This window comes from Aethina tumida, chromosome 2 (assembly GCF_024364675.1).
Source record: "Aethina tumida isolate Nest 87 chromosome 2, icAetTumi1.1, whole genome shotgun sequence".
NCBI lineage: Eukaryota > Metazoa > Arthropoda > Insecta > Coleoptera > Nitidulidae > Aethina > Aethina tumida.
In genome coordinates, this window is record NC_065436.1 from 23,863,424 (window position 1) to 23,886,621 (window position 23,198).

Genomic DNA, 23,198 nt, shown 5'->3' on the forward strand with positions numbered 1-23,198 from the left:
CCTGTTATTTTCATTTCATTCATTAGGCGACTAGAAAATAGTCAATAATAATGCCGAGTGCGGTGCCGAAAAATGTGCAGTTTTGAATGAACATACCAAAGACGCTCGTCTTTTCGGATTGTTGTGTGTTTGTTTGTTTCATTGTGCGGTTGCCGTTTGTTGTGATCGATAATTTTACCGAAAACACTTAATAGGTCATAAATGTGAACTAAGGGCTCCGTCAGTTATTATGTAAAAAACGAAATGGATTCGGGATTGGGTAGTGACGAGGATCGTAAAAGCCGCACCAAAGAACAGAAGCAGTTGCACAACCAACAATTATTAAGCGGTTGTTTCATTGATGCTGCAAGTCTATCGGACGATGCAGAAGTTGTCGATCAAAGAAGAAACGATGAGAGACGCCAGGGTGCACTCATTTTCCAAAATTCCATTCCGAACTTCTCCATGCTTCAAATGTCGTCGACCGACGATCGCAACTTCAGCACTTCGTCGGGAAACATATCGAATTTCCCCGACACAAGCACCCCGTACAACTCGATAGTCCAACTGGATCTGGAAGAACAGGAAGCGTCGAGAAAGAGCCCGTTGGGCTTTTACGTCGATCTAAGCGACGTGCCTGACGTGCCCAAGACACCGCCCGCTAATTCGGCAAAGAAAAACATATTTTCCATGGTCATAGATTTCGAAGGTCCCAAAAAGGATAAGCCGTCGAAATTAAGTTCGTCCTTCGGTGCCCACAAGAAAAAATTAAAGCCGACGGCCCTTTGCAACAGCAGCGGCAGTCTGTCATCGAGTTACAGTTCCATAAATTCGTATTCAGTAGCCGGAACAAGCAGACAAAGCGAGGAACACGAAATCAAGGAAACCGTCAAGGAACCAATTAATATCGGTATACTGTCGGCGTCGCTAGTTAAAAATTTGTCCTTGTCTTCGAAATCTTCCAGCAGTAGTGAGAACAATGTGATTGAAAAGAACGTTGATGAGTCCTGTGATGAATTGCTAACTGAAATTGAAAACTTGGAGTGTGATAAGGTGTCTGATAAGACTGAGGGTGATAGGAACAGTGTCGCGTCCGTGAAGAGTCCAGACAATGATAAAGTTCAAGTTCAACCAGAACCAGAACCTACCACCACACAGGTGAGTCGAATTTTAATCGCTAACACTATCATCTATTTGCTGATAAAAAATAAAGATTGATTATGTGGTCTGATATTATAATTGATTGCATGAGGCGTAATCCTAAGTTTATTCTGTGTATTTTAATATACTTAAAAATATAATTTGTAGCTCAATTAAAATTTGTGTTTAAGGTATATTCAAATCCAAATTTGAAGGTTGTATGAGTTCAAAACAATATTAAAGGTTCTCACAATGTGTGCATTGCTAACAAATAACTGATTATGAAAAAAATTACAACATGTTTACGTGTAATTTAACGTAACAAAGAAATGTGTGACAGCTAAATCGAGCTTAATTCCAATTAGACTAACGTTTATAAATTAAGATTTAAAGAATCTCATAATTATTTACGTCTTTCTTACAAATTTCGTTATAGAAACCAAGAAATATTTTGTTGTTAATTATATTATAAATTACCAAAATCTTCAGTGATTGCTTTTTGGGGTGGAACTGGAATACTAGTGTTTTTTTCAGTTGTACTGTCCAGATGTTGAGGTTCTGTTGTGCATAATATGTGAGATACCTACTGTCAATTAGCCGCAACAATCTGACATTTCATCAATTTCTATATAAGTCATTAACTCCTGCAGAGTCTGAGAAAATTTCTCAGTAATTATGCTAACGAATGAATCTTACAAAAGGAAATCAAGTGATGAGCGCTCCACTTTCAAAATTTTACATTTTTTACATGGATTTTAAGGAGATGCATTTTTGTGAACGTAAAAAAGCAGTGGTGGCCGGAGAAATCACTTAAATTTGTTGTTAATTAGAAAATAGTCACATCTAATTAAATTAAATCAGCATATTTTATATTTCAATTAAAATAATTACATACATTATTTTGTACCTAAATCTAAGTTTCTACTTAAATTAAATTTAAAATCTAAGAATGTACAATGCGGCTGGTCACCACAATTTAATATATTTATTAATAATTTATTAAATAATACGTAACTTAAAAACGACTGTTTAAAATTATTAATAAATTTGATGTTTTTTGGCGTTTTAATCGACTTACCAGGTCTTTCCATAAGTGTTCAACTGGATTTAGATCCGGAGTTTGTGTTGACTATTTGAAAACCACAACAAAATAATTATCATTTAAACGAATGCTTCGGATCTTGACCATGCATAAAAAAATCCATGTAACTGGTAAATTATTGTTTGGTAACTGGCAAATTATTGTTTATGATGCATCTAGACAAAAAACGGTCATTTTACCAATAATTTAGATTACCAAAACATTCCCTCGTTTTAAAGTTTTTGTATCTAGAGGTCAAACCTTTATTTGGAAAGCGACGAACGTATTGATTACTATCTGATCCTATTCTATTGAACTTAGATTTATCACTTTAAAGTACTCTTTGGCAAAATTCTGAAGCATATATAATATTTATGTAAACTTGTCTTGATCGAATCTTCTTTTTTGATACCAAAGGTTTCTTTACTGAATTAAATTCTTACAAGTTTTGTTCATTCAGATAACGTTTGACTGTTCTACTAGACACACTGATATTGTATGACTCAATTAATTAATTATTTATTTATCTACAAGACAAGGAAGGATGTCGTTTACTGATCTTCCAAATTTTCTGTCTATAAAAGGAGTTGTTTTTTTGCCAGCATGTTCTCTCATTGTATTTTCAAATGAGTAGGTTGTTTCATATTTGTTAATAACATTGTTAACCATTTTTCGGGAGCATCTTATATTTTTAGCCATGTCAGCAATATTTAGACCTTGATGTTTCATATAAACTATTATTTCCTTCTTCTCTGTAGTGCAATTTTATTTTCTTGCTATTGAAAGAGAGTTATTGTAAGTATTATTAAATAGTGGCGCAAAAACTATCTAAATATTTGAATGTGCTATTTTTAAGCCAAATAAATTGTATTAATAATGTGCGTTTAAAGTAATATCTCATTTTCAAGATGTGTAACAAAAACAAAAAACGTATGGACAAAATTTGAATCAAATCCTTTTATAAAATATTTTAGAAAAGGTTCACTTTTATACTTTGTATTATTTCTCTGTCTATCACGATATATAAAATGTGTTTTTAATAATTTTAATGTTTAATATATGGAAAATGAATGTTAAACAAACTTTGAAACGTGTTAACTTAAAATTGCCAAGAAAAATAATTCAGCTGTAACATACTTATGAAGAAGAGCAAACATTACGTCAATTGAAGTGAAAAGTAAATATTTTCACAGATGAAATTAAGTTACATAATTATTTTATGTCTTCTAAAAAAGAATAATTTGTATTTTTAATGTATTATGTATTTAAAAGATTTTAATCTTTCTGTGCTTTTTGATGTAGAATTTCTTTCCATTTTTGATATACAGTGTGGCTCATTTGAAAGCCACACACCCCTTATAAAATTTGTATACAGTGGTGGAAAAAAGTAAGGGATATTTATTTACTTGTTCCAAATGTCACTCGATGTTTTCCCTAATCTGTTGCACACCTGAACAAAATGTTCACAGGATTTTAACAAAAATCTATTTTATGAATATTTATGTGTTAACAGAAATTTGTTACCACTGTACTGTATGATTTGAAGAATGTCTTGTTTTTTGTTACATTCGGAAACTAAGAACTCCACCTTGAGTGCGAAATTTTTCATTTATATACCATGAAAACTCAAATACCTCCTGGGTAATTTTTTGTCATTAAAATTGAAGAAATCTTAGAAGAAAAAAAATTAATTAATACATACACGCACACATACATTTAAATTGAAATTTCAAACGGGCCACACTGCAGGAAAAAAGAAATTTGCAACTTGTAAATAATATGTATGATAAGTAAAAGTTATCTAAATTAAGACTTAAGCAAGTAAATATTAGCAGCCCAGAGAGCATATTATTTCTTCACATATCCCATCATGTTTGCGTACTTACTCGTTTTCATTTTTAGAAATTATTTGTACAATTCGTTGCGGGTAAGTTGGCCAGTAGAAATCATGATCTCTCTTAATTATATACCTTATAAGTAAATATTTATGAAAAAGTGAAAAACCATAAATGCAAACCGTATAAATTAACTGCAGTTTTTGTACGGGGCAATGTCGTCTGCTATTATTTTTTTTTCTCGAATTCTTCTCACCTTGATTCTTAATGTGGGTGGCGGAATGCACGGCACGTTTAATACATTTAATCCTTTTACAGGAGTCGTTGTACTTTTCTGTCCGTCTGCGTCCAAATACGACCATATATGCATAACAGTTAAAATATTTATGTCAACCTTTATTTGTATTTATAATTTGATTGTTGGAAGTTGGTGCGTAAAAGAAAGCGATATTCGTTCGTTTAGTTCATTCATTCGTATTCAAATATAATCCTCATCTTCCAAGAACATTGATACCAAACAGAAGTGCCATTTTCCTGTCGCACATACATACAAAGTACGTTGCGTCGAAGGCATTAATTCCGTACGCATTGACGACGAACAATTTACGTGATCTAATAAACAGATTCGGTTGTTTAACATGCATACCTAATTGTGCGGGTTCGTTCGACCGTTTCAAATGATGCATCATGAAAAAATGTGTGTCCTTTTACAATAAATAATTTAAAAGTGGTACCGCACAAAACTGTACCATCGGTGTCCAAACAAAGCGCTTGCGGTCTAGTTTGGTCGCACTTCCTGACCAAAATCGGTAACAAGTCACGTTAAATTGACATTTTAATAGCAATAATTATTTTATTTGTTAAGGAAAACAAAGGTCTGTATTTCAGTTCAAGTTTACCAGGTAGTAAAAATCAATTTATCGGGTGAAGTAGATATTTTAGATATGGTTTGATAGATTTCAAACTGGTGAATAAATAAGAAATATAGACTATAAAGTTATCATAATAATGAGCTTTTAATTGGTCATTGCTTAAAAATAAGTTTCTTATGTTTTTTGAAATTTTAGTTCCTTATACAACACAAATTTTAAGAGGTTGAGGGCAAATACGAAATACAAACAATGCACAGCGGTCCAGATTGGGCTCAAGTTCTGTGCAAAAAACCGCACCATATTACTTTAAAAGTTTAATTTGACTTTTCATATTAATAAGTAATTAAATTTATTATGAAACTAGACGATTTGTCCTTCAGTTCAAGATCTAATGTCTTAGATTTGTTTTGATATATTTCAAATTGATTAATATATAAGAAATATAAACTATAAAGTTAACAGAATAATGAGCTTTTAAATCTTTGATTAAACATAAAACTTTCTAATGTTTTTGAAATTTTAGTTCCTTATGAAATAAAAATTTTAAGAGGTAGTGATAATCTCGAAATCCAAACAAAGCACCGTAGTCCAAATTGTTACGTTGAAAATTTAATTTGATTTGAAATTTTTTCGTATCAATAAGTAATTAAATTTATTATGGAAATAGACGGTTTATATTTCAATTCAAGTTTGCCACATAATTAAAATCAATTTGTGAGGTAGTGGACTAACTGAACCCACGAAATCCCAACAAAGCACCGTGGTCCAGTTTGGACTAACTAACCAAAGTTAGTTAAAAAATTAATTTGACACTTTTATATCAATAAATAATTAAATTTATTGTAGAAATAGATGGTTCGTATTTCACTTTAACTTTACCAGATAGTAAAAATCAATTTGTGAAGTGACAGATGTCTTAGATATGGTTTTAAATTGCAAGTTAGTAAATAAATATGAAATGTAAACTAATAAAATAATGAGCTATTTCTAATGTTTTTGAATTTTTGGTTCCTTATACAATAAAAATTTTAAGAGGTAGTGGGCAAACTGAACCCTCCAAATCCAAACAAAGCTCAGGGGTTCAGATTAATTTCTCACTTTAAATATAAATCACTAATTTAATTTATTAAACAGAATGTTTGTAATTCAGTTCAAGTTTGCCAGATAGTTCAGATTGTATAATGAAACAGATACAATGTCATGGATATGCTTGAATTAATTGCAAATTGTTGAATAACTATGAAATCCAAACCATAAACAGGTTAATGGGCTTTTAATTAACGTTAAAATCTCAAACATAAATAACATAAATTTGTAAAGTTCCTTACACATTAAAATTTTTAAAAGGGATAGTGGGTATAACTGTACCATAGTATTTCAGACTAAACTTGCCAGACAGTAAAAATTAATTTATGAAATGGAATAGGTACAATGTCATGGATATGGTTGGATTCATTTCAAATTACTGAATATTTATGAAATCCAGACTATCAAGTTAACAGATTAATAGGCTCATCGTTGATTTAAAATATTTGAAAATTTATAAAACTCTTAACCCTTTTGTATATATTATACAATAAAAAAGAGGTAAAAGTAGAAATTGTTCCATCATATCAATTCAAGCTTGCCAAATAATAAAAATAAATTTCTAGTACAGTGTCATGGATATGGTTGGATTAATTACAAATTAATAAATAACTATGAAGCTAACAGATTAATGAGTTTTTAATTAAAGTTAATTGGTTAAACATAATTATTAACCTACGCCGTTCTTGAACTCTTGCGTCCTCATACAATAAATATTTTAAAAAAAGGTGGTGGAATCTAGACAAAACACTATGATTAAACTTACTTACCAAAATTGGTGCCACGTTACGTTAAAAATTTAATTTGACACATTGATATTAATAATAGATAAAAAGATGCATAACTATAAAATAACAAATTAATGTGATTTTAATTGATTAAACATATTTTATAAAGTTCTTGAACTTTTGGTGAAAGTCACATTTTAACCATGAATAACATTTATTGTCTATTATAATTAATTGCAGATTAGACTTATGTAAATATTTTAAGATCTGTCAGGATAAAAAATAATAATACAAGACATTTTACTTCACTCATTCGGTTATTTCATATTATGGATTAAACCCATTATAATATCATTTTCAGCATCATTAAAAAATCATTTAACAATAAACCAAATAAGGCTCACAAAAAAATTTACCACCGGAAATTTTATTCAAAAGTATTTTGTTTTTATTGCAAGCGATTATAAAATTAAATATTTTTTCCGTACAAACATGTTATAATGATTATAAATTATAATTGGTCCATCATAATTATGTACTTATAAGTACTTATCAGGAGAAAATCGATTTCGCCTAATTTAGCTGTTTATCTTATTTAATTGCTTATCCGTATTTGTTCGAATGTAATTTGCAAATAATACAACCCCGAGGCCCGCAATTAAAATTCAACACTCCCAGAACTTTTCCTCATCAATCAGGTTTCGTGAAACCTAAATATTAGTTGGTTAATTTATTTTTATCTCACATCAGACGATCATTCTTCTTCACTTTTTTTGTTTCAATTAAGGTTTTATTTGAAAATGGTTTTACATCTTTTAGTTGTTTCATGTTTATGATATGTATATTGATATCAATTTGATATTGCACCTTTATTTATCTAATGGATGTGGAAAGTTTTGATGTCACACATCACAGCAACGTCCTACAATAAAATTCATTGTTAGTTTAAAGTAAAGAAATTTATGTTTGATGTTACAGTTTGTTAATATTGGTTTTGTTTAAACAACAGGTGTTTCATCACGCCGTTACACAAACCAGTGCCAAAGATTTATTTTTGCTTTTGCTAATAGTATTACAACTTTCAATTTTCCCAGTGACTCATACGTTTTCATCCGGCCTATAATAGGATCGGTTTTCAGAGCATTAAATAAAAATAACCCACCTCAAGCTTCTTGTAAGATTTCTTTTTCATTATGCATGTGTAACCAATATGATCGACGTACTTTCTCGTTCACATATAAATGTGCGTTTAACGACTAAGAAACAATTTCAATTTACTTGCCGAGATGAGTAGTCGGGAGTGTTATCAAAATGTAAATAAACAATCCAGTTGGGTCGTCAGACTATGAAGGAATTTATTTGTTTTAATTAATCGGCGTAATAAACACCATTTGTCAGTCGACCAGACAACAAATAATGTTGTTTCGTTACAGTCAATAAACGCGAAATAAATTATTTATTGTTTAATTACCAGAATATGCATAAATATATTTATACAATTAAAAATAATTTATTCATTATTTGATATTTAATATTAATCTTTTATTTTTCGATGAAATTAGGTTCTAACTTCTTTATTTATATCTCCATTTTAATGAATAACGGCCAAGAAATATATAAAAATATATTGATTCAAAATATAGACAATAAAGAACTCTGTATACCAAAAATTTATTCTTGTGGGAATTCTTTCATGCCATTCGTTTTGGCATTTACACATTAAATATATAAACATTTTATATAGTAAAATAAGGTAAAAATTAGGCAAATTGAATCTAATATATTCATCATTTGAGTCTGAATTATTAATTAAGTTGATTCAAATCTATAATTAAATACCGCTGAAATTTGGAATTTGGAATTTTGTAAACCAAAATCAATCAATCTATTGATTTTTGCATTTAGATATTAAATATGTAAGGATTTTTTCTTTTTCTCCTCGTTCCAACTATAAATTGTTGTAAGTCCATTATACCTAGAATTATAACAATTAACGTAATTGCCATGAAATATCCCTGAGTAACTGATAATAAAATTTTATATACTAAAATTTAAAAATTGGGCATGATGAGGCTTAATAAATTCATGATTTAAGACTGATTTAAAAAAATATTTTATATATTTAAAAAAAAGTGATTCTACTTTTATTAGACAATACTTTATTGTAGGCATTAGAAAATATTTCTACAGACAATTTTGTTTTTCTATTCTTTCATACAGATAAAGTTTTATATAAACAATTTTAATTAAATAATTGTACAATAAATTAATTAGGTTGATTCAAATCTGTAATTTAATATCGGTGGAAATTGTAATTTTGTAAACTTAAATCAAACTATTGGCTTTTGCATTTAGACATTAACTATACAAGATTTTTTTATTTCCTCATTTCAATTACATGTTGCTGAAGTACATTATACCTACACTTTTTAATTGCCATAAGTCAACGATAATATTTTTATGTAGTAAAACATAAATTTAAAAGAGAGTTAATAAAAAATTAAATAAAATAATAGGTAATAAATACATGATTTAATACCAATTTAAACAAATTATTTTATACATTTTAATGAAAAAGTTGTTCCATTTTTACTAAACAATACCTTATTGAGGAATTAGAAAATATTGTCTATAGGGTATTTTTATTTTTATTCCTTGTCAAAGACATAGTATTAAATGTACGACTTCGATTATATTAATAAATTAATCAAGTTGATACAAATCTACAATTAAATACTATCGTAAACTAGATTTGTAAGCTCAAATCAAATTATCGGTTTTCGCATTCAGTCATTAAATATTAAACATAGTTTTCTATTTCTGTTTATCCCAACTGCAAATTGCTTCGAGCCCATTATCCCGGATTTCGTAATTGCCATGAAACATTTCAAAACCCATCGATAACCGATTTCAATTAGCTTCTACCTGTGTGTTTATGGCATCGCAGGAATTCCTTATCTTACGACGTCGATTTGTCGTGTGCAGTTGCATTGTTCCGACGATTTTAACAATTCAGGTCCATACCCCATGTCTATTTATAATTAGTACGTTTTGGTTGTGTTTCTCGATTCGACATCAAGGTTAATTTCGTCTGCGAATCGTAATTTGTGCGAACGGACGGAGGTGCGAAAAGATTCCGTTCCATTGTTTTACAAATATTGATATCATAATATTTTTTAATTGCTCGTGATTGAATGAACCTCCAGTTTCACTTTGAGCTTGTGATTGTTTGATATGTTGCTTGACAACGAACCGAAGCAGGCTGTAAGTAAATTGTAGCATGAAATAATAATTACACATGTTATATTGAATATAATATATAAAGATATTGTTTGGTAGATTAAATAATTTAAATTTAAAGTAACAGAAAACTATCGTCGAATGTTTTGTCTCATTTGTTAATTGCATCCATGTCATCATTCATTTTTCCGATAAAAACCTCTTAAAAACTGATCTGTGTAGTTAATATCTGACGCCATGAACACATGATATTTAAACATTTTATCTCCCTTCTGTTACAAACACTCCTTTTCATTGTATACAGAAAAGTGTTCCACCTGTATACATCACATTCACTAAAACCTTTTAATGTGCAAATTGTATTAAATTTAATCATATCTAATCACTGCAAAATGTTGATTAGAAATGAGGCCAAGGATCAACTGTTTATTTAATTTCGGCAACATTTTTGTTTCTACAAAAGATTGCAAATAATTTTTAAATTCTCCTTTTCCGGTATTCAACACTTTCTGAATAATTTCCTATTTTATCCCTTCTTGTTTCATTATATAAATTACTTACATAAATATACATACCTAAGTTTATGCTTGTCATAAATTTACATAAGACGGATAAAGGAGTCATTAAAAATATAGTTAGTTTATATAAATTATTCCTCAACTATCCTTCTGCCGAATATGGAAGCAAATCGTAAGTAGACAACAATATTCATATGACTAATTTGCTATTTATATACGCTATTATTATTTTTCTGACAAGATTACCTTTCCTTTTTAAAATTCTCTCAGACCAATTAACATAATGCGCGAAAATTACTCAACTATCTTAGTTATTTTTTTTCCAACGTCTGATACGATCATAAATTATTAATGATGTTTTTTTATATATTCGTACATAAATTATGGCTAGTCGATAAACCGTGGGCGAATAGTATTTTGTTAAGTTCATTTATGGTTTTATTGTAATAGTCATTTAATTTCTTAACATCATTCATTATAATTTCCTTTCACTTCATTTGTCATTTTTTTATGAGAATTTTTCCACGATAATCCGGACAGAAGTTTAATTTGTATATACATAGAGTGTGATCCATTCGAAACACTTTCGTATTTTTTATCTGTATCTCCATTTCGATGAATAATATTTCTAAAGATGACGAGATGAACCATAAAAATTGTTTTCAGTATCATCCCACTGATATCTACTATAATATTTTTTATACTTGAAAAATGACACAGACAATTTTTATGAAAAAAGTTCATGCTTTAAAATGAACACATCAAATTTCTTAATTTTTAATCGCTTAGTGAATTGGACAATTTGAAATTTCAAATATCTTAAAAAGTGTGTAACCGGAATAATACAGACAATACAGAACTTGCATGTACTATCAATAAGACAAATTGTTTGTGAAAACTAATGAGTTAAGAGATATTTTTGACAGTTTGTTGTATGATTTAATTAATCAGAAGAAACCTAACCTAACCTATTGTTTAATTTCATATTGAATTTGTGATTGTTTGATATGTTGTTTGATAATGAACCTAATCCACCTGTAAGTAAACTGTACCATGAAATAATTATTACAATATTCTTGAAATGGTTAAATAATTTAAACCAAAGTAATAGAAAAATATTCTTGTCAGTCAGATATTTTTACATTACATTATTTAAACAATAATCAGAAAAATCTAACCTAACTTAACCATCAAATTCTCAGTCGCTTAATGAATTAGATAAATTAAATAATTAGTAGGTAATGTAACCGAATAAATATAATATATCAAATAATATACAACTTGTTGGCACTAATAACTATTTGAGGGAATTATTTGATATTAGTAGATATTTTCGTCTGTTTATTCTATGTTTTAGTTAATCAGAATAAATCTAACCTAACATAACCCAACCATAAAATTCTAAATCGTTTATAAATTGAACAAATTCAATAATTAGTTATTGTTTAAAATATCTTAAAAAGAGAGAAAAAATGAGGTCTTGTTGTCACTAACAATATGAATTAAATTATTTGAGAGAATTATTTAATATTAGCAGATATATATGTCTTTTCATTCTATGTTTTAATTACTAAGAAGAAATCTAACCTAACCATTAATTTCAAAATCGTTTAATTAATAATTGGAATAGTTAGTTCTCTTATCTATGTCTTAAAAAAATAAAAATGAATATTGTACATCAAGCACTATAGAACTTGGGGGCTTCTTAGCACTACCAATATTAATTAAACTATTTGAGAGAATTATTTGATATTAGCAAATATTTTTGTCTGTTCATTCTATGTTGTAAGTAATCAGAAGAAATCTAACCTGACCTGACCTAACCATCAATTTCTCAATGTTTATGAATGGGACAATTTGAATAATTAGTTAAAATATCTTAAAATGATAGAGAGAAATAAATATAGTACATCAAACAAAATAGAACTTACATTACATATGAACAATAGAATTAAACTATTTGGGAGAATTATTTGATATTAGCAGATATTTCTGCCATTTCACTCTATAGTTTAATTAATTTGAAGAATCCTAACCGAATCTAATTAAGATATATCAATCGCTTAATAAATTTGTATAATTAGCTATTGTTAATATGTTTGAAAAAGTTTGTAAATGATCTTATTGACACTAACAATAAGAGTTAATATTAATAACTTAATTAATCTGTAACATTTTATAAATTCTACTGGCATGCCCAGAGTTTTCAATGTTTTTTTACATAAAATATAAATGAAACGTGTCTAAGCTAAAAATGCCACACTGAATATTGTACAAATTACAATATTATTCAAAATTGTCCAATTCGGTCATTCAGAATTTCATGCAATGTTGCGTGTTTCGTTTCGATTCAAAAAATTCGGTAAAATTATATTTTTTGACGGAAATTTCTAGGGTGTATGGCAATGAACTATAATTGGGTGATTTCGTTGAATAGAAAAAATATTTTATTATCTTCAATTTTTTTCTTTTTGCCATTTCTTTGAAACCATTATTTTATTTTTAAAAAATCGAAGATGGAACTACCTGGAATATTTAACCACATTAGTATTAATTTTCTAAGAAGTTCTGACTAATCGAAAATTTGTTGTTTGTTCTGACTTATTCGTATATTTAATTATTAATAGTGCACATATTAAACGTGAACTTGAAATAAATTGGACGTCCAAAAATAAATTCCTAATTTTGTAACACGTTTGAACCAAATCAATTAATTTTAATGACTGAATTTAAGTTGTTGCAAACCTCTGGAGCTCACTAATATCATTTTTTCCACTTGTAACTTGATTATTACGTGTTGCGTGCACACTATAAATAATCGGTTTTAATTTTAATCGCATGCAAAATTCTCACCAACCGAGAAACCGTAATCGATTTTACTTATGCAATATTAATTTAAATGGGTCGCTAATTGTTTCGTTTTGCTTCATCGCAATTAATTTATATATATATATATATATATATATATATATATATATATATATATATACTTATTTACAGTAGGAAAAACGTTGGACCCATATGAATTTAGAGAGAGACATCATGCATGACAGAGACAGTAGTTTATTCCATAGTAAGAGACTTACTGTCTCTTTCAGGATTCAGATGGATCAGACTCTTAAGTCGATCCGCCTATTTTGGGGTCAAGAATAGTTGGTTCATTTTTGTGCACTCAATTTAGGGACACCCTGTATATGGTGTAACAAAAAAAAAAAGCAAAAATAGGAATAGAATATATTTTTTATACTGACGGGACAAAATTTAAATTAAATTTTTCTGTGAAATATGCATAAAATATTTGTAAATTTTGTGCTATTCTCTAGCTACCACTGTATATAAAATAGTTCTACATTTCCTATTTTTTTTTAAATATATTTAACGGCAATATTTCGAATATAACCTGAATATTAAGTAGAATTGTGACTGGAAGAAGTATATGTCCAAGTAATAGTTTTTTAGATTTATAAAATTAACACAATTGATAATATGTTAATTTTGAGTATCACCTACAACGGCTAGACGTGTAAATAATAATTCATATTTATGAGTGCATCATTTAAATATGACTAAACAAATTATTTCACATTATAATATCAAATAATTAATTATTATGATTACTTACCGTCTTGCCCTACATTTACTATTAAATTTATACATAAAATTAAAATGTACGACATTTAGAATAATTTACAATATCAAATCAGTTCTTTTATCAGTTAATTATACACAAATTTAAATTTTACAATCACCAGTATATTATCGTGCCGTTACAGTTACTTTTTAATTCAATTACGTTCGAATTAAAGCGTGAGACACAAATGTACCATAAATCTAGTTATAACTTCTCATCAGCAGCATAAACCGTTCCAACCAGTTAAACATCACATTACAGATCAAACAGTCCGATTAGGGTTAGTATCGGTTGGCAACTGACAGCCAACCAACTCCAGATACTCTATAGTATAAGCTGCATTCATTTCGAGACCGACCCAATTGCGGCAGACTTTCTGGCTCCGGTCCAGATTGGAAAAAAAATTGTTTGAGGAAGGCGCAAGAACGACGCAGCTTCACTGCGATGTCCGCCGGCTAGTTCGGAGCATAATCTGATATCGAGATTCCGCTGTGAACGTCCGAAATTCGAATCGGAATGGTTCATTAGTCGCGTCTCGAAGTGCGGGAGATCTGCCCCTTGAGTTTCTTATTGTATCGGAAATACGGAGTATTCAGAATGTGAGGAATGTATGATTTTGTACGATTATTGTGTGTTTTCACTAAAATTACGCGGATGTATTTGTTGTGACGTTTTAAATGAGACTTTCATGTTCTGGACACAAATCATACAAAGATACAGAGATATAAAAAATCATTATCAGAAATAAGGAGAAGTATGTATGTAATTGATAATTATAATAATTTATAATCATAATTTAATTTATTTAAATATATTGTATTAAATATTCAATAATCTTTGTGGTAAGCTCAGGATTATCATTCATAATTATTTTTATTCTATTATTCTTTTATTTTTTCCTTGATAATAATATCAAAATAATGAGGAATTATTTTTGTCCAATAATAATATTTTAAAAAATATCTTTTTAACCAAATTAACCATATTCTAACTGTTGTTGTTTCTAACTTGGTTTCTTATAATTTTTATAATTAAATAAAAAAATATTTCCTTAATTTGTTATGTATATCATATTATTTTCTTAATAATTTAAGCTCATAGTATTATTTTTTACCATTTTCATTTTTTATAAGACTCTTTGGTTGTATTTTGCAATAAGAAAAATATAAAGATATAAAGATATATCATATTCATAATATTAAGAATTTGTTTCATATAATTGTATAATCGTATTTTTAGTGAAAGTAGTTTTCAACAAGACTTTCGTTTTCCAGACATAAATAAAAAAATATTGTCAAAATAAGGAAAAATATTTGGTTAATTAAAAATTTTACATTTTATTATTTTTTAAATACATGATAAAACACAAAGTTTATTATTAGCTTGACATTTTTGTCTTGATAATTATACCTATTTAAAATTCAAAACTTGAATTAGCTGAGAATTATTACTGATTATTAGCTTGATATTTTGATAACGAAGAATTTTTGTTGCTCCAGGGATAGTAAAGTCAAAGATTATGTTATACATTTTTTACATTGAATTTTTCCCGATTTTTTAATAATAATTTGTTCTTTAACTGATTTCTCAAGGTAAGTATGTAATTAATACATAATTTTACAGATTTTATTTAAAAACATATTTAAAACACAATACTAGAATTAGCTGAGAAATATAATTGATTATTATCTTGATAATTATTGTTATATTTTTACCTTCGTAACTATATCAAGATAATTAAGACTTGTTCTGTTCTAAGTAAATCCAACTATAGCAATTTGTCAAGGAATATGTTAAAAAATATTTAAATTGCAGCGATATTTTATAATTCCTTATATTTTAAACACAAAACATGATACTTGATTTTGAAAACTACATTGTATTTTACCAAAAAATTCTTAGAATAGCAATTTGTCAAAGATTAAGTTACATTTTACTTAGTTTATTTTATAACTTTTATTAATTATCTACAACTCATTATACAAATTATTTCTGTTTAAATAATATCGATTTTACTGATTTTTAGGAAAAGGAAAGGAAATTTAAGAATTAGAATTATTATAAAGATTTCAAAATTTACAAAGATATTTAAAGTACAAAACTAAGATTCAACTTCATAATTATATCTAGATAACAAAAATGTGGATGTGTTCATCCCTTAAATATCAGTTTGTCAAAGAATATGTTATTAAAAAATATATGAATTGCAACATTTAATAATTCGTTAAATACACTGTATTTAAAAACTCAAAAATTGAAATTAGTTGAGAAAATGAATATACACAACAATAAAGAAGATATAAAATTAAGATAAACATAAAAATACTGGTAAAATAAAGAGAAGTGTGTATTTATTTAAAAACATTACATTTAATATACAAAATTAGGATTTTCTGAGAAATATGATTAATGAAATAATTATCATTATATTTTTGCCTTGATAATTATATCAAGATAATAAAGTTTTGTGATTGGTTTAAAATTAATTATAATTTTTAATAATTCATTTTACTAATTATTTGTAATGGAAGTTCCATTAAGGAACATTGCTATTAAAAAATTAAACTAACATAGAGATATGTTTTCAAAATTAATTTTATTATACATGTTTTGGCGGATTTAATATTTATATAGTTGTTATTATATAGCAAATAAAATTGAACTCTCATATGTTTCTAATTTGTATTTTATAAATTTTATTCATTAAAAAACTTTGATATCTATTCTCTACTCAAGAGAGAATTTTTCAGATTTATTTAAATATGTAAGGTAAGGTTAACTGAGAATTTTCATTGATATTAATTTCAAAATTATCGTGTTGTTTTTATCTTGATAATGTGACCAAGATTGTATATTTTCATTAATTTTTTAGAATCTGTAGAAAACATAAAAAATATTGCATAATAATACATTTAAACAAAATGTTTTTATAAGGTAAAATACGACCTCATGGCCTAATATAATTTACTAAATTAGACGTGCATATATATAAACATACACATTAATTAACATTTAATTTCTTAGAAATTAAAATATTGCAAGTAAACAATAATCAGCATGTTTCCACTCAAGGAACTATACATAAAACATCATGTCTAATTTTGTATTATCGTATCCAACCTAATCACAATAAATTGTAGTTTGTCTTGCATAAACCTTAACCTTCTGCTGGTGCATTAAATCGTTCCTCTTTTGAACCTTGGTTAAATTACAAAGACGTCTCGCTGACGACCTTATTTTTTTAGAAAATAAAATTACCATCCTTGAAACTGCATAATGTAACGTTAATGGTATAAAATGTTTTTGTAATGTAATATTCGGTTATATAAGGCAGTGTGATATTGTATCTGCATGATAACTTTCCATTTTCGCACAAACAGGTTAAAAAAATGAGTGACTCAATTTGTATATGAAATTAAAATTAGAAAACCAGACCCGCCTTACAATTAACAGACCTTTTACTTTTATAAATTGGAGAACACAATTACACCATTGTGTATTCCTCTTGTCGAAATAAGAAAGTGCGGTTGTGATTTACGACAGATTAAAAATAAAAAGTTCACACCCAAATTTACATCTAGATGTGATCAAAAAAATAATAATTAACGTTCGTTACAATTTATTACAGCCCACGGTCCAGTTCGTCAAGCTCTCGGACCTAGAATGCCAGAAGCCGCGGGTCGACCTCAACTTCACGCCGCGGATGAGCCGCTCGATTCCGGAGAGCCACTGGGTGGAGAGCACGCTGCTGATGAGTCGTTCGGCCGGTTACCGGAGCGCCCCGCGACCCCTCGAGCCGGAAGGCGGCGATCTGAGCGACTCGGACACCGTGTCCAGTTTGGAGTCGTCGCAGCCACGGAGGGCGGTCCGCAGGCTCGGCACCGATCTGCTCAGGATGTTCCTGGAGGAGATTGGGCCCGACGTCACCGTCGAGGTGGACGGGCACCGTTTGAAGGCGCACAAGTGCATACTGGCGTCGAGGTGTCAGTACTTTGCGGCCCTGCTCAGCGGAAATTGGCTGGAGAAGAGCGGAAACGTTATTTCCTTGCAGGCAAGTAATTGTCACTGTTCGAGTGTTATGCGACCATGCAATACAGTGGTACAAAACAAAAGATAATATTGTATTTGTATAATAGAATTACGTAGTATTTTGAAAACTGGACAAGTTGAAATATTATTATAAATAATAATTACTTAATTTTTTATCATGTTGATTATTTATTTCGTGTTGGCGGGTAAATAAAACAAAGAACAATTTTAATGTGTACATGTTTATCAAATTATTGTGTCATCATATCGTTCAATGACATCAGTAAATTATGTAATTAACAATTGTAAAAAATATTTTTGCATATAAAAAAGTGTAAATACATTGCACAAACTTAACTATAATTAAGAAATGTAATTATTATAGAAACGAATTATTCAACGTCGTGACTATAGATAATTAAGAGTATATTATTGGAATTGTGTATTGCCACACTGTACATTATGTAATTGAATATTTTATTATTATCCAATCGTATTTTTTATATAATTTCTTTTATTAACAATTTAACAATAATTTTTATTGTACTAAAATTTAAAGTACTAATTAGTATTTTAAAATTAATTAAATTTTTAGCATATAGTATTCTTATATTTTTATGACAAATTATTAAATTAAAATATCACGTTATGATTTCAGTTATTAATAAATACTATTATATAAAATGATATTTTATTTTTGAATTTCAGAATTCACACGAAGTTTTGTTTTTAGTAAAACATATTTTTTCTTTTAATTTTCGTAATTAGATTAAAATTATTTATAATTTTTATTTATTTATTTATAATGGAACAGTATTAAAAAATCAAATTTATATTTTTTTCAAAACTAATTCCTATGAAAAGTTTTTTGATTAAATATCATTTACCACTTAATCAAAAAGTTTTTTCCTATTGAGAAAATAGTTTATAGTATTATATAAAATAGGATAGTCATTTTATTTTTGTATTCTAAAAATAATTCATATTCTTAGTAATATATATTTTTTATTTATTTATTTTACTAATTTCTGTAATGGAAAATCAAATTTATAATTTTTTGTAAGCTGTATTTTTTTAAATTCTTATGAAAAGTTTTTTGATTAAATATAAAATATTACTTCATGATATCATTTAATAATATTTATTAATTTTTTTGTTGATAATAGTTTTAATTGTGATAAACTAGTGGTAATCAAGTCAAAAGATAATTTTACTATTTTATTATATATAAAATAAAAGTCATATTTTATTAATATCCAATCGTGCTTTTTATACAAAATGTTTTTTTGTATTGATAGTAAAATCGTGATAATTATTAAGTCAAATGATTTTTTATTTATTTTTTTTTAATAAATGTTTGTAGGAGAAAAATCAAATTTAAATTTTATTGCATTATTTAAATTATTAATAATTATTTGTATTGAAACTTTATATTTAGAAAAATATCTTATAATGATTTTTATACAATTTTTTTTCATTTTTATATTATAGGAACTAGTTTTAATTGTAGTAATTAAGTATTATATAAATTATATTTATTTTATTTCTTTTTTTTTAAATTAAATTGACTCATATTTTTAGTAACATGATTCTTTTTTTAAATCCTTGATTACATTAAAATTTTATGAATAATTTATATTTGTACATTTTTTACATGATAAAAAAATAATCTTTGTGCATTATATAATAGTATATTTTATTAATATCTAACCGTACCTCTTATATATATATATATATATATATATATATATATATATTTTTCGTATTAATAATACAATAGTATTTATTATGCCAAAAAATAATAGTACTAATTAAATTTTACTGTATGATTTATGTTAATTATTATTTAAAAATATGTATTTTCTTCACTCTTATATAATAAAAATGTTTATGATCATCTAATGGTCCTGGTGAGTTTTAAACTAAATGATACTCTAAGGAATAAAGTATAATTTAAATTCGGGTATATTTTACTTAATTAACACAAATTCTTATATGTTTAGTATATTTTCATTTTGTTATAAAAAGATTTAAAAGTTTAATAGAAGATTGCAATTACAAATTACACTTGCAAAGGATTTTTTATATATAAAATAAATAAAATTGTTAAATATAAATAAAACAAACAAAATATTAAATAAACAAATAAATAATTTATAAATGAACTATAAATAATTATGACCCGCAAAGTAACTTAATTAAATTAAAAAAAGTTGTTTATTAATATTAATTGCCACTATTAGCAAAGATAACAAGAGGACATGGATAAATTGTAATAAGTTTGTCTTTTAACCTTCTGAAATTATAAATATTTACTTTTCCTAAAAAATTAACTAAATCTACAGAGAAATATATAGAAATTACGACGAAGTAAAATTTTAATTTAAAAATTAAATTGTTTTAGGGTTTCTCGTATGAATCAGTCTATTTCTCCCTGTGTCACATATACAGCGGCGCAGCTCACGTGCCGGACTCCATCAGTCTGGTCGAACTGGCCTCCCTGGCCGACATGTTGGGCTTGGAGGGCTTGAAGGAAGTGGTGGAGCACGCACTGAAGCAACGCCACTGTCACAATTTCCACAAACCGTGCGCCGGCTGTTGTACGGGCGTGTTGGAGGTTCTGCCGTTGTCCGCGGCCTACGGCTTGGATGATCTGTACCAGAAATGTCTGCAGTGGATTACGCAACACTTCGTCAGGATCTGGCCCAGCAGGGCGTTCGCCAGTTTGCCGAGGGAATTGCGTGAGAAATGCTATCAACAACATGTCGTGCACATGGCACCTGACAGAGTTTTGGAGACTATATTGGCGTGCGACAAGATTCTCGCCACTTTGCCCACACTTAGATGGGCAGAACCTGTGTCGCAGCTAGTTCTACAACTAACAGACGCTTGTCATTTGTATCATAGGCAGCATTTTGCTGCGGTGTTGGGCTCGCATTCGTTCATAGCATTGGACACGGGTCTTGGCTGGAACGTTTGTCAAGTTGAAGATCAAATGTTGACGGCCGCTAAGACCCTGGGAGTAGAACAAGCGTGCAGGAGCTACTCACGCTGTTGCAAGATGATCGAACAAAGCTGGAGTAGGCCATTTACAGATCTCTTGCACAAAATAAAACACCAATTGGAACAATGTTTGGTAGGACAGGCGGACAGGTTGATTAGAAGCAATGCTTGGTTAAGATTGGATACGGCTTTAAGGTATATAGTATATTATAAATTATCTTACATAATACATTTTAAATTTTTTATAGATCTCGTATAAAAGAACTGACGCCCGGTTTGGAACCGACAAGTCGTTTGCCACGGGCCACTCCGCTTCACAAAAAGAAGGCGGTTACAAATACTAAACCCCAGCAAAGCCCTATTTTGAGTTCGTCAGACTCTTCACGCAATTCCAGTCCGGGAATGAATCAAGGACGGATGCTTACGTCCGGTGGTAGCCCATCGTTGAGGAGAAGTCTCCTGTTGGCTGCCAAAGCCCCACAGGTGCCCCCCAGCCCCACTACCTATCGCAGAAATCAAACGGCAAAGAATCCACATGGTAAAAACGTCATATGTACAAAAATACTTAATGCTATAATTAATATCGTTTTCAGTGGGAAGTACTTTAACCCAACCTACGGCAGCCAGTGCTGCCAAGTCCGCTCCATCCAAAAATATCAAATCCGCCCCCCGAAACCCTCCAACGAAACCCGCGAACAATAACAAAACAACACCCCAGCCTACCAGTGCAAAACAAACTCCTTCAAGGAAGCCCGTGACTGTGTCGAGGAATTCGAGTACCAGTAAGAAGGAATCTCCTTTGTTGAATGCCCGACGACCGGATAGCCGTTGCAGCTCACCGTTGAAGAGTGACAGTCGGACAAGCTCTCCACGAAAACTTGATAGTAGAGTAACGTCACCGGTGATTAGCAATGTGCGAAGTCCGTCACCAATGAAAAGGTCCGATGCTGTGTCACCGAGGAAGACCACTAGAAGGGTTGAGGTTCAACAGAAGCCTGCACCAGTACCGGCGGCACCTACCATGCAGAGATCTGGTACCTTCCTGAAGGAAGAGCCTACAGTATTAGGCAAAGTTATGTAGATACATTCCATCTCTAGTCCAGTCCTAGTCAGGATAGATTTTAATTTTGATCTCGTTATTAGATTAAGTTTCCAATGAACTAAAGAAGTTTTAGGAACATTATGTCTAATGTTAGGAGTGTTTATCTATATTAATGTACGTATTCTGGTATAATTAATACAAAATTAGTAAATTATGTTCCTAATTTACTTTGATATGTTCATATTTCTATTACTGTGTAATATTTTAGCCCCGATTGTGATAAGTATTTGTTTTAAAAATAACTTCACATGAACAATGCTTGTTTATGCCATGTTATATTTGTCTGTTAGTTTTAGTTGTTTGAATGTTGCAATAAATACTCTTTCTTAATGTGCAATGTGAAAGATATGATCGCTTTAACGAATGTTGTGGTAACTTAATTTTTGCAATCTGCACTTCTTTGTACTTAGTTTTTGGACTGATTTATATATGTTCCAGTAATACACATTTCAGAATTTCGTAGTATTAAGCAGCAAATCCGTTTTTAATTAGCAGATATCTAAATGCCTGTCGTTTTATTTTTCAATGAATGTAGGATGTATTTTATAAGTTGAGCACCTATTTCAGCAGTTTGTTTCCGTGTTCATGTGAAGCAGTTGGTCACGTAAACGTATTTTTTAATTATTCTGTAACTGTAATGATAAATGCAACATAGTAAATGTCTGATTAATCACGCAACTTAATCTATAAATTGTACAATGTACAAAATAACTTAAAATGACATAAATACTATTTCTGTTAAATATAAAGTATTTCAATTATAATACATATTTCTATATGAATTATTTACTGTACAGTTTAAATAAATATTTTTTAAAATTAGAAGAAAACTGATTTTTATTTTATGTGTAATATCCCCAATTGGCTGTCAATGATTGTTATGAGTATATGCAGACCAGACTGATTAACATTAATATATCTTTAAATAATTTTTTCTAACGTATCGAGATATGT

General features: G+C 28.7%; 1 protein-coding gene across 1 annotated transcript; it reads left to right on the forward strand.

Moving 5' to 3' along the window:
• On the forward strand, positions 1-23,088 carry LOC109595575 (uncharacterized). Its single transcript, XM_020010961.2, has 5 exons — positions 1-1,137; positions 17,739-18,161; positions 20,544-21,337; positions 21,391-21,680; positions 21,736-23,088. Exons 1-5 carry the CDS (start codon positions 244-246, stop codon positions 22,221-22,223), a joined length of 2,889 nt encoding a protein of 962 aa, XP_019866520.2. The 5' UTR covers positions 1-243; the 3' UTR covers positions 22,224-23,088.
• Positions 23,089-23,198: the final 110 nt, after the last annotated feature.

What these genes read in the sequence shown, in the direction of transcription:
- LOC109595575 (XM_020010961.2), top strand. Translation starts at nt 244, where the DNA reads ATGGATTCGGGATTGGGTAGTGACGAGGATCGTAAAAGCCGCACCAAA. An exon ending in GAAACGTTATTTCCTTGCAG is followed by an intron (nt 18,162 to 20,543) that starts GCAAGTAATTGT and finishes AAATTGTTTTAG; the next exon opens with GGTTTCTCGTATGAATCAGT. An exon ending in AACGGCAAAGAATCCACATG is followed by an intron (nt 21,681 to 21,735) that starts GTAAAAACGTCA and finishes TATCGTTTTCAG; the next exon opens with TGGGAAGTACTTTAACCCAA.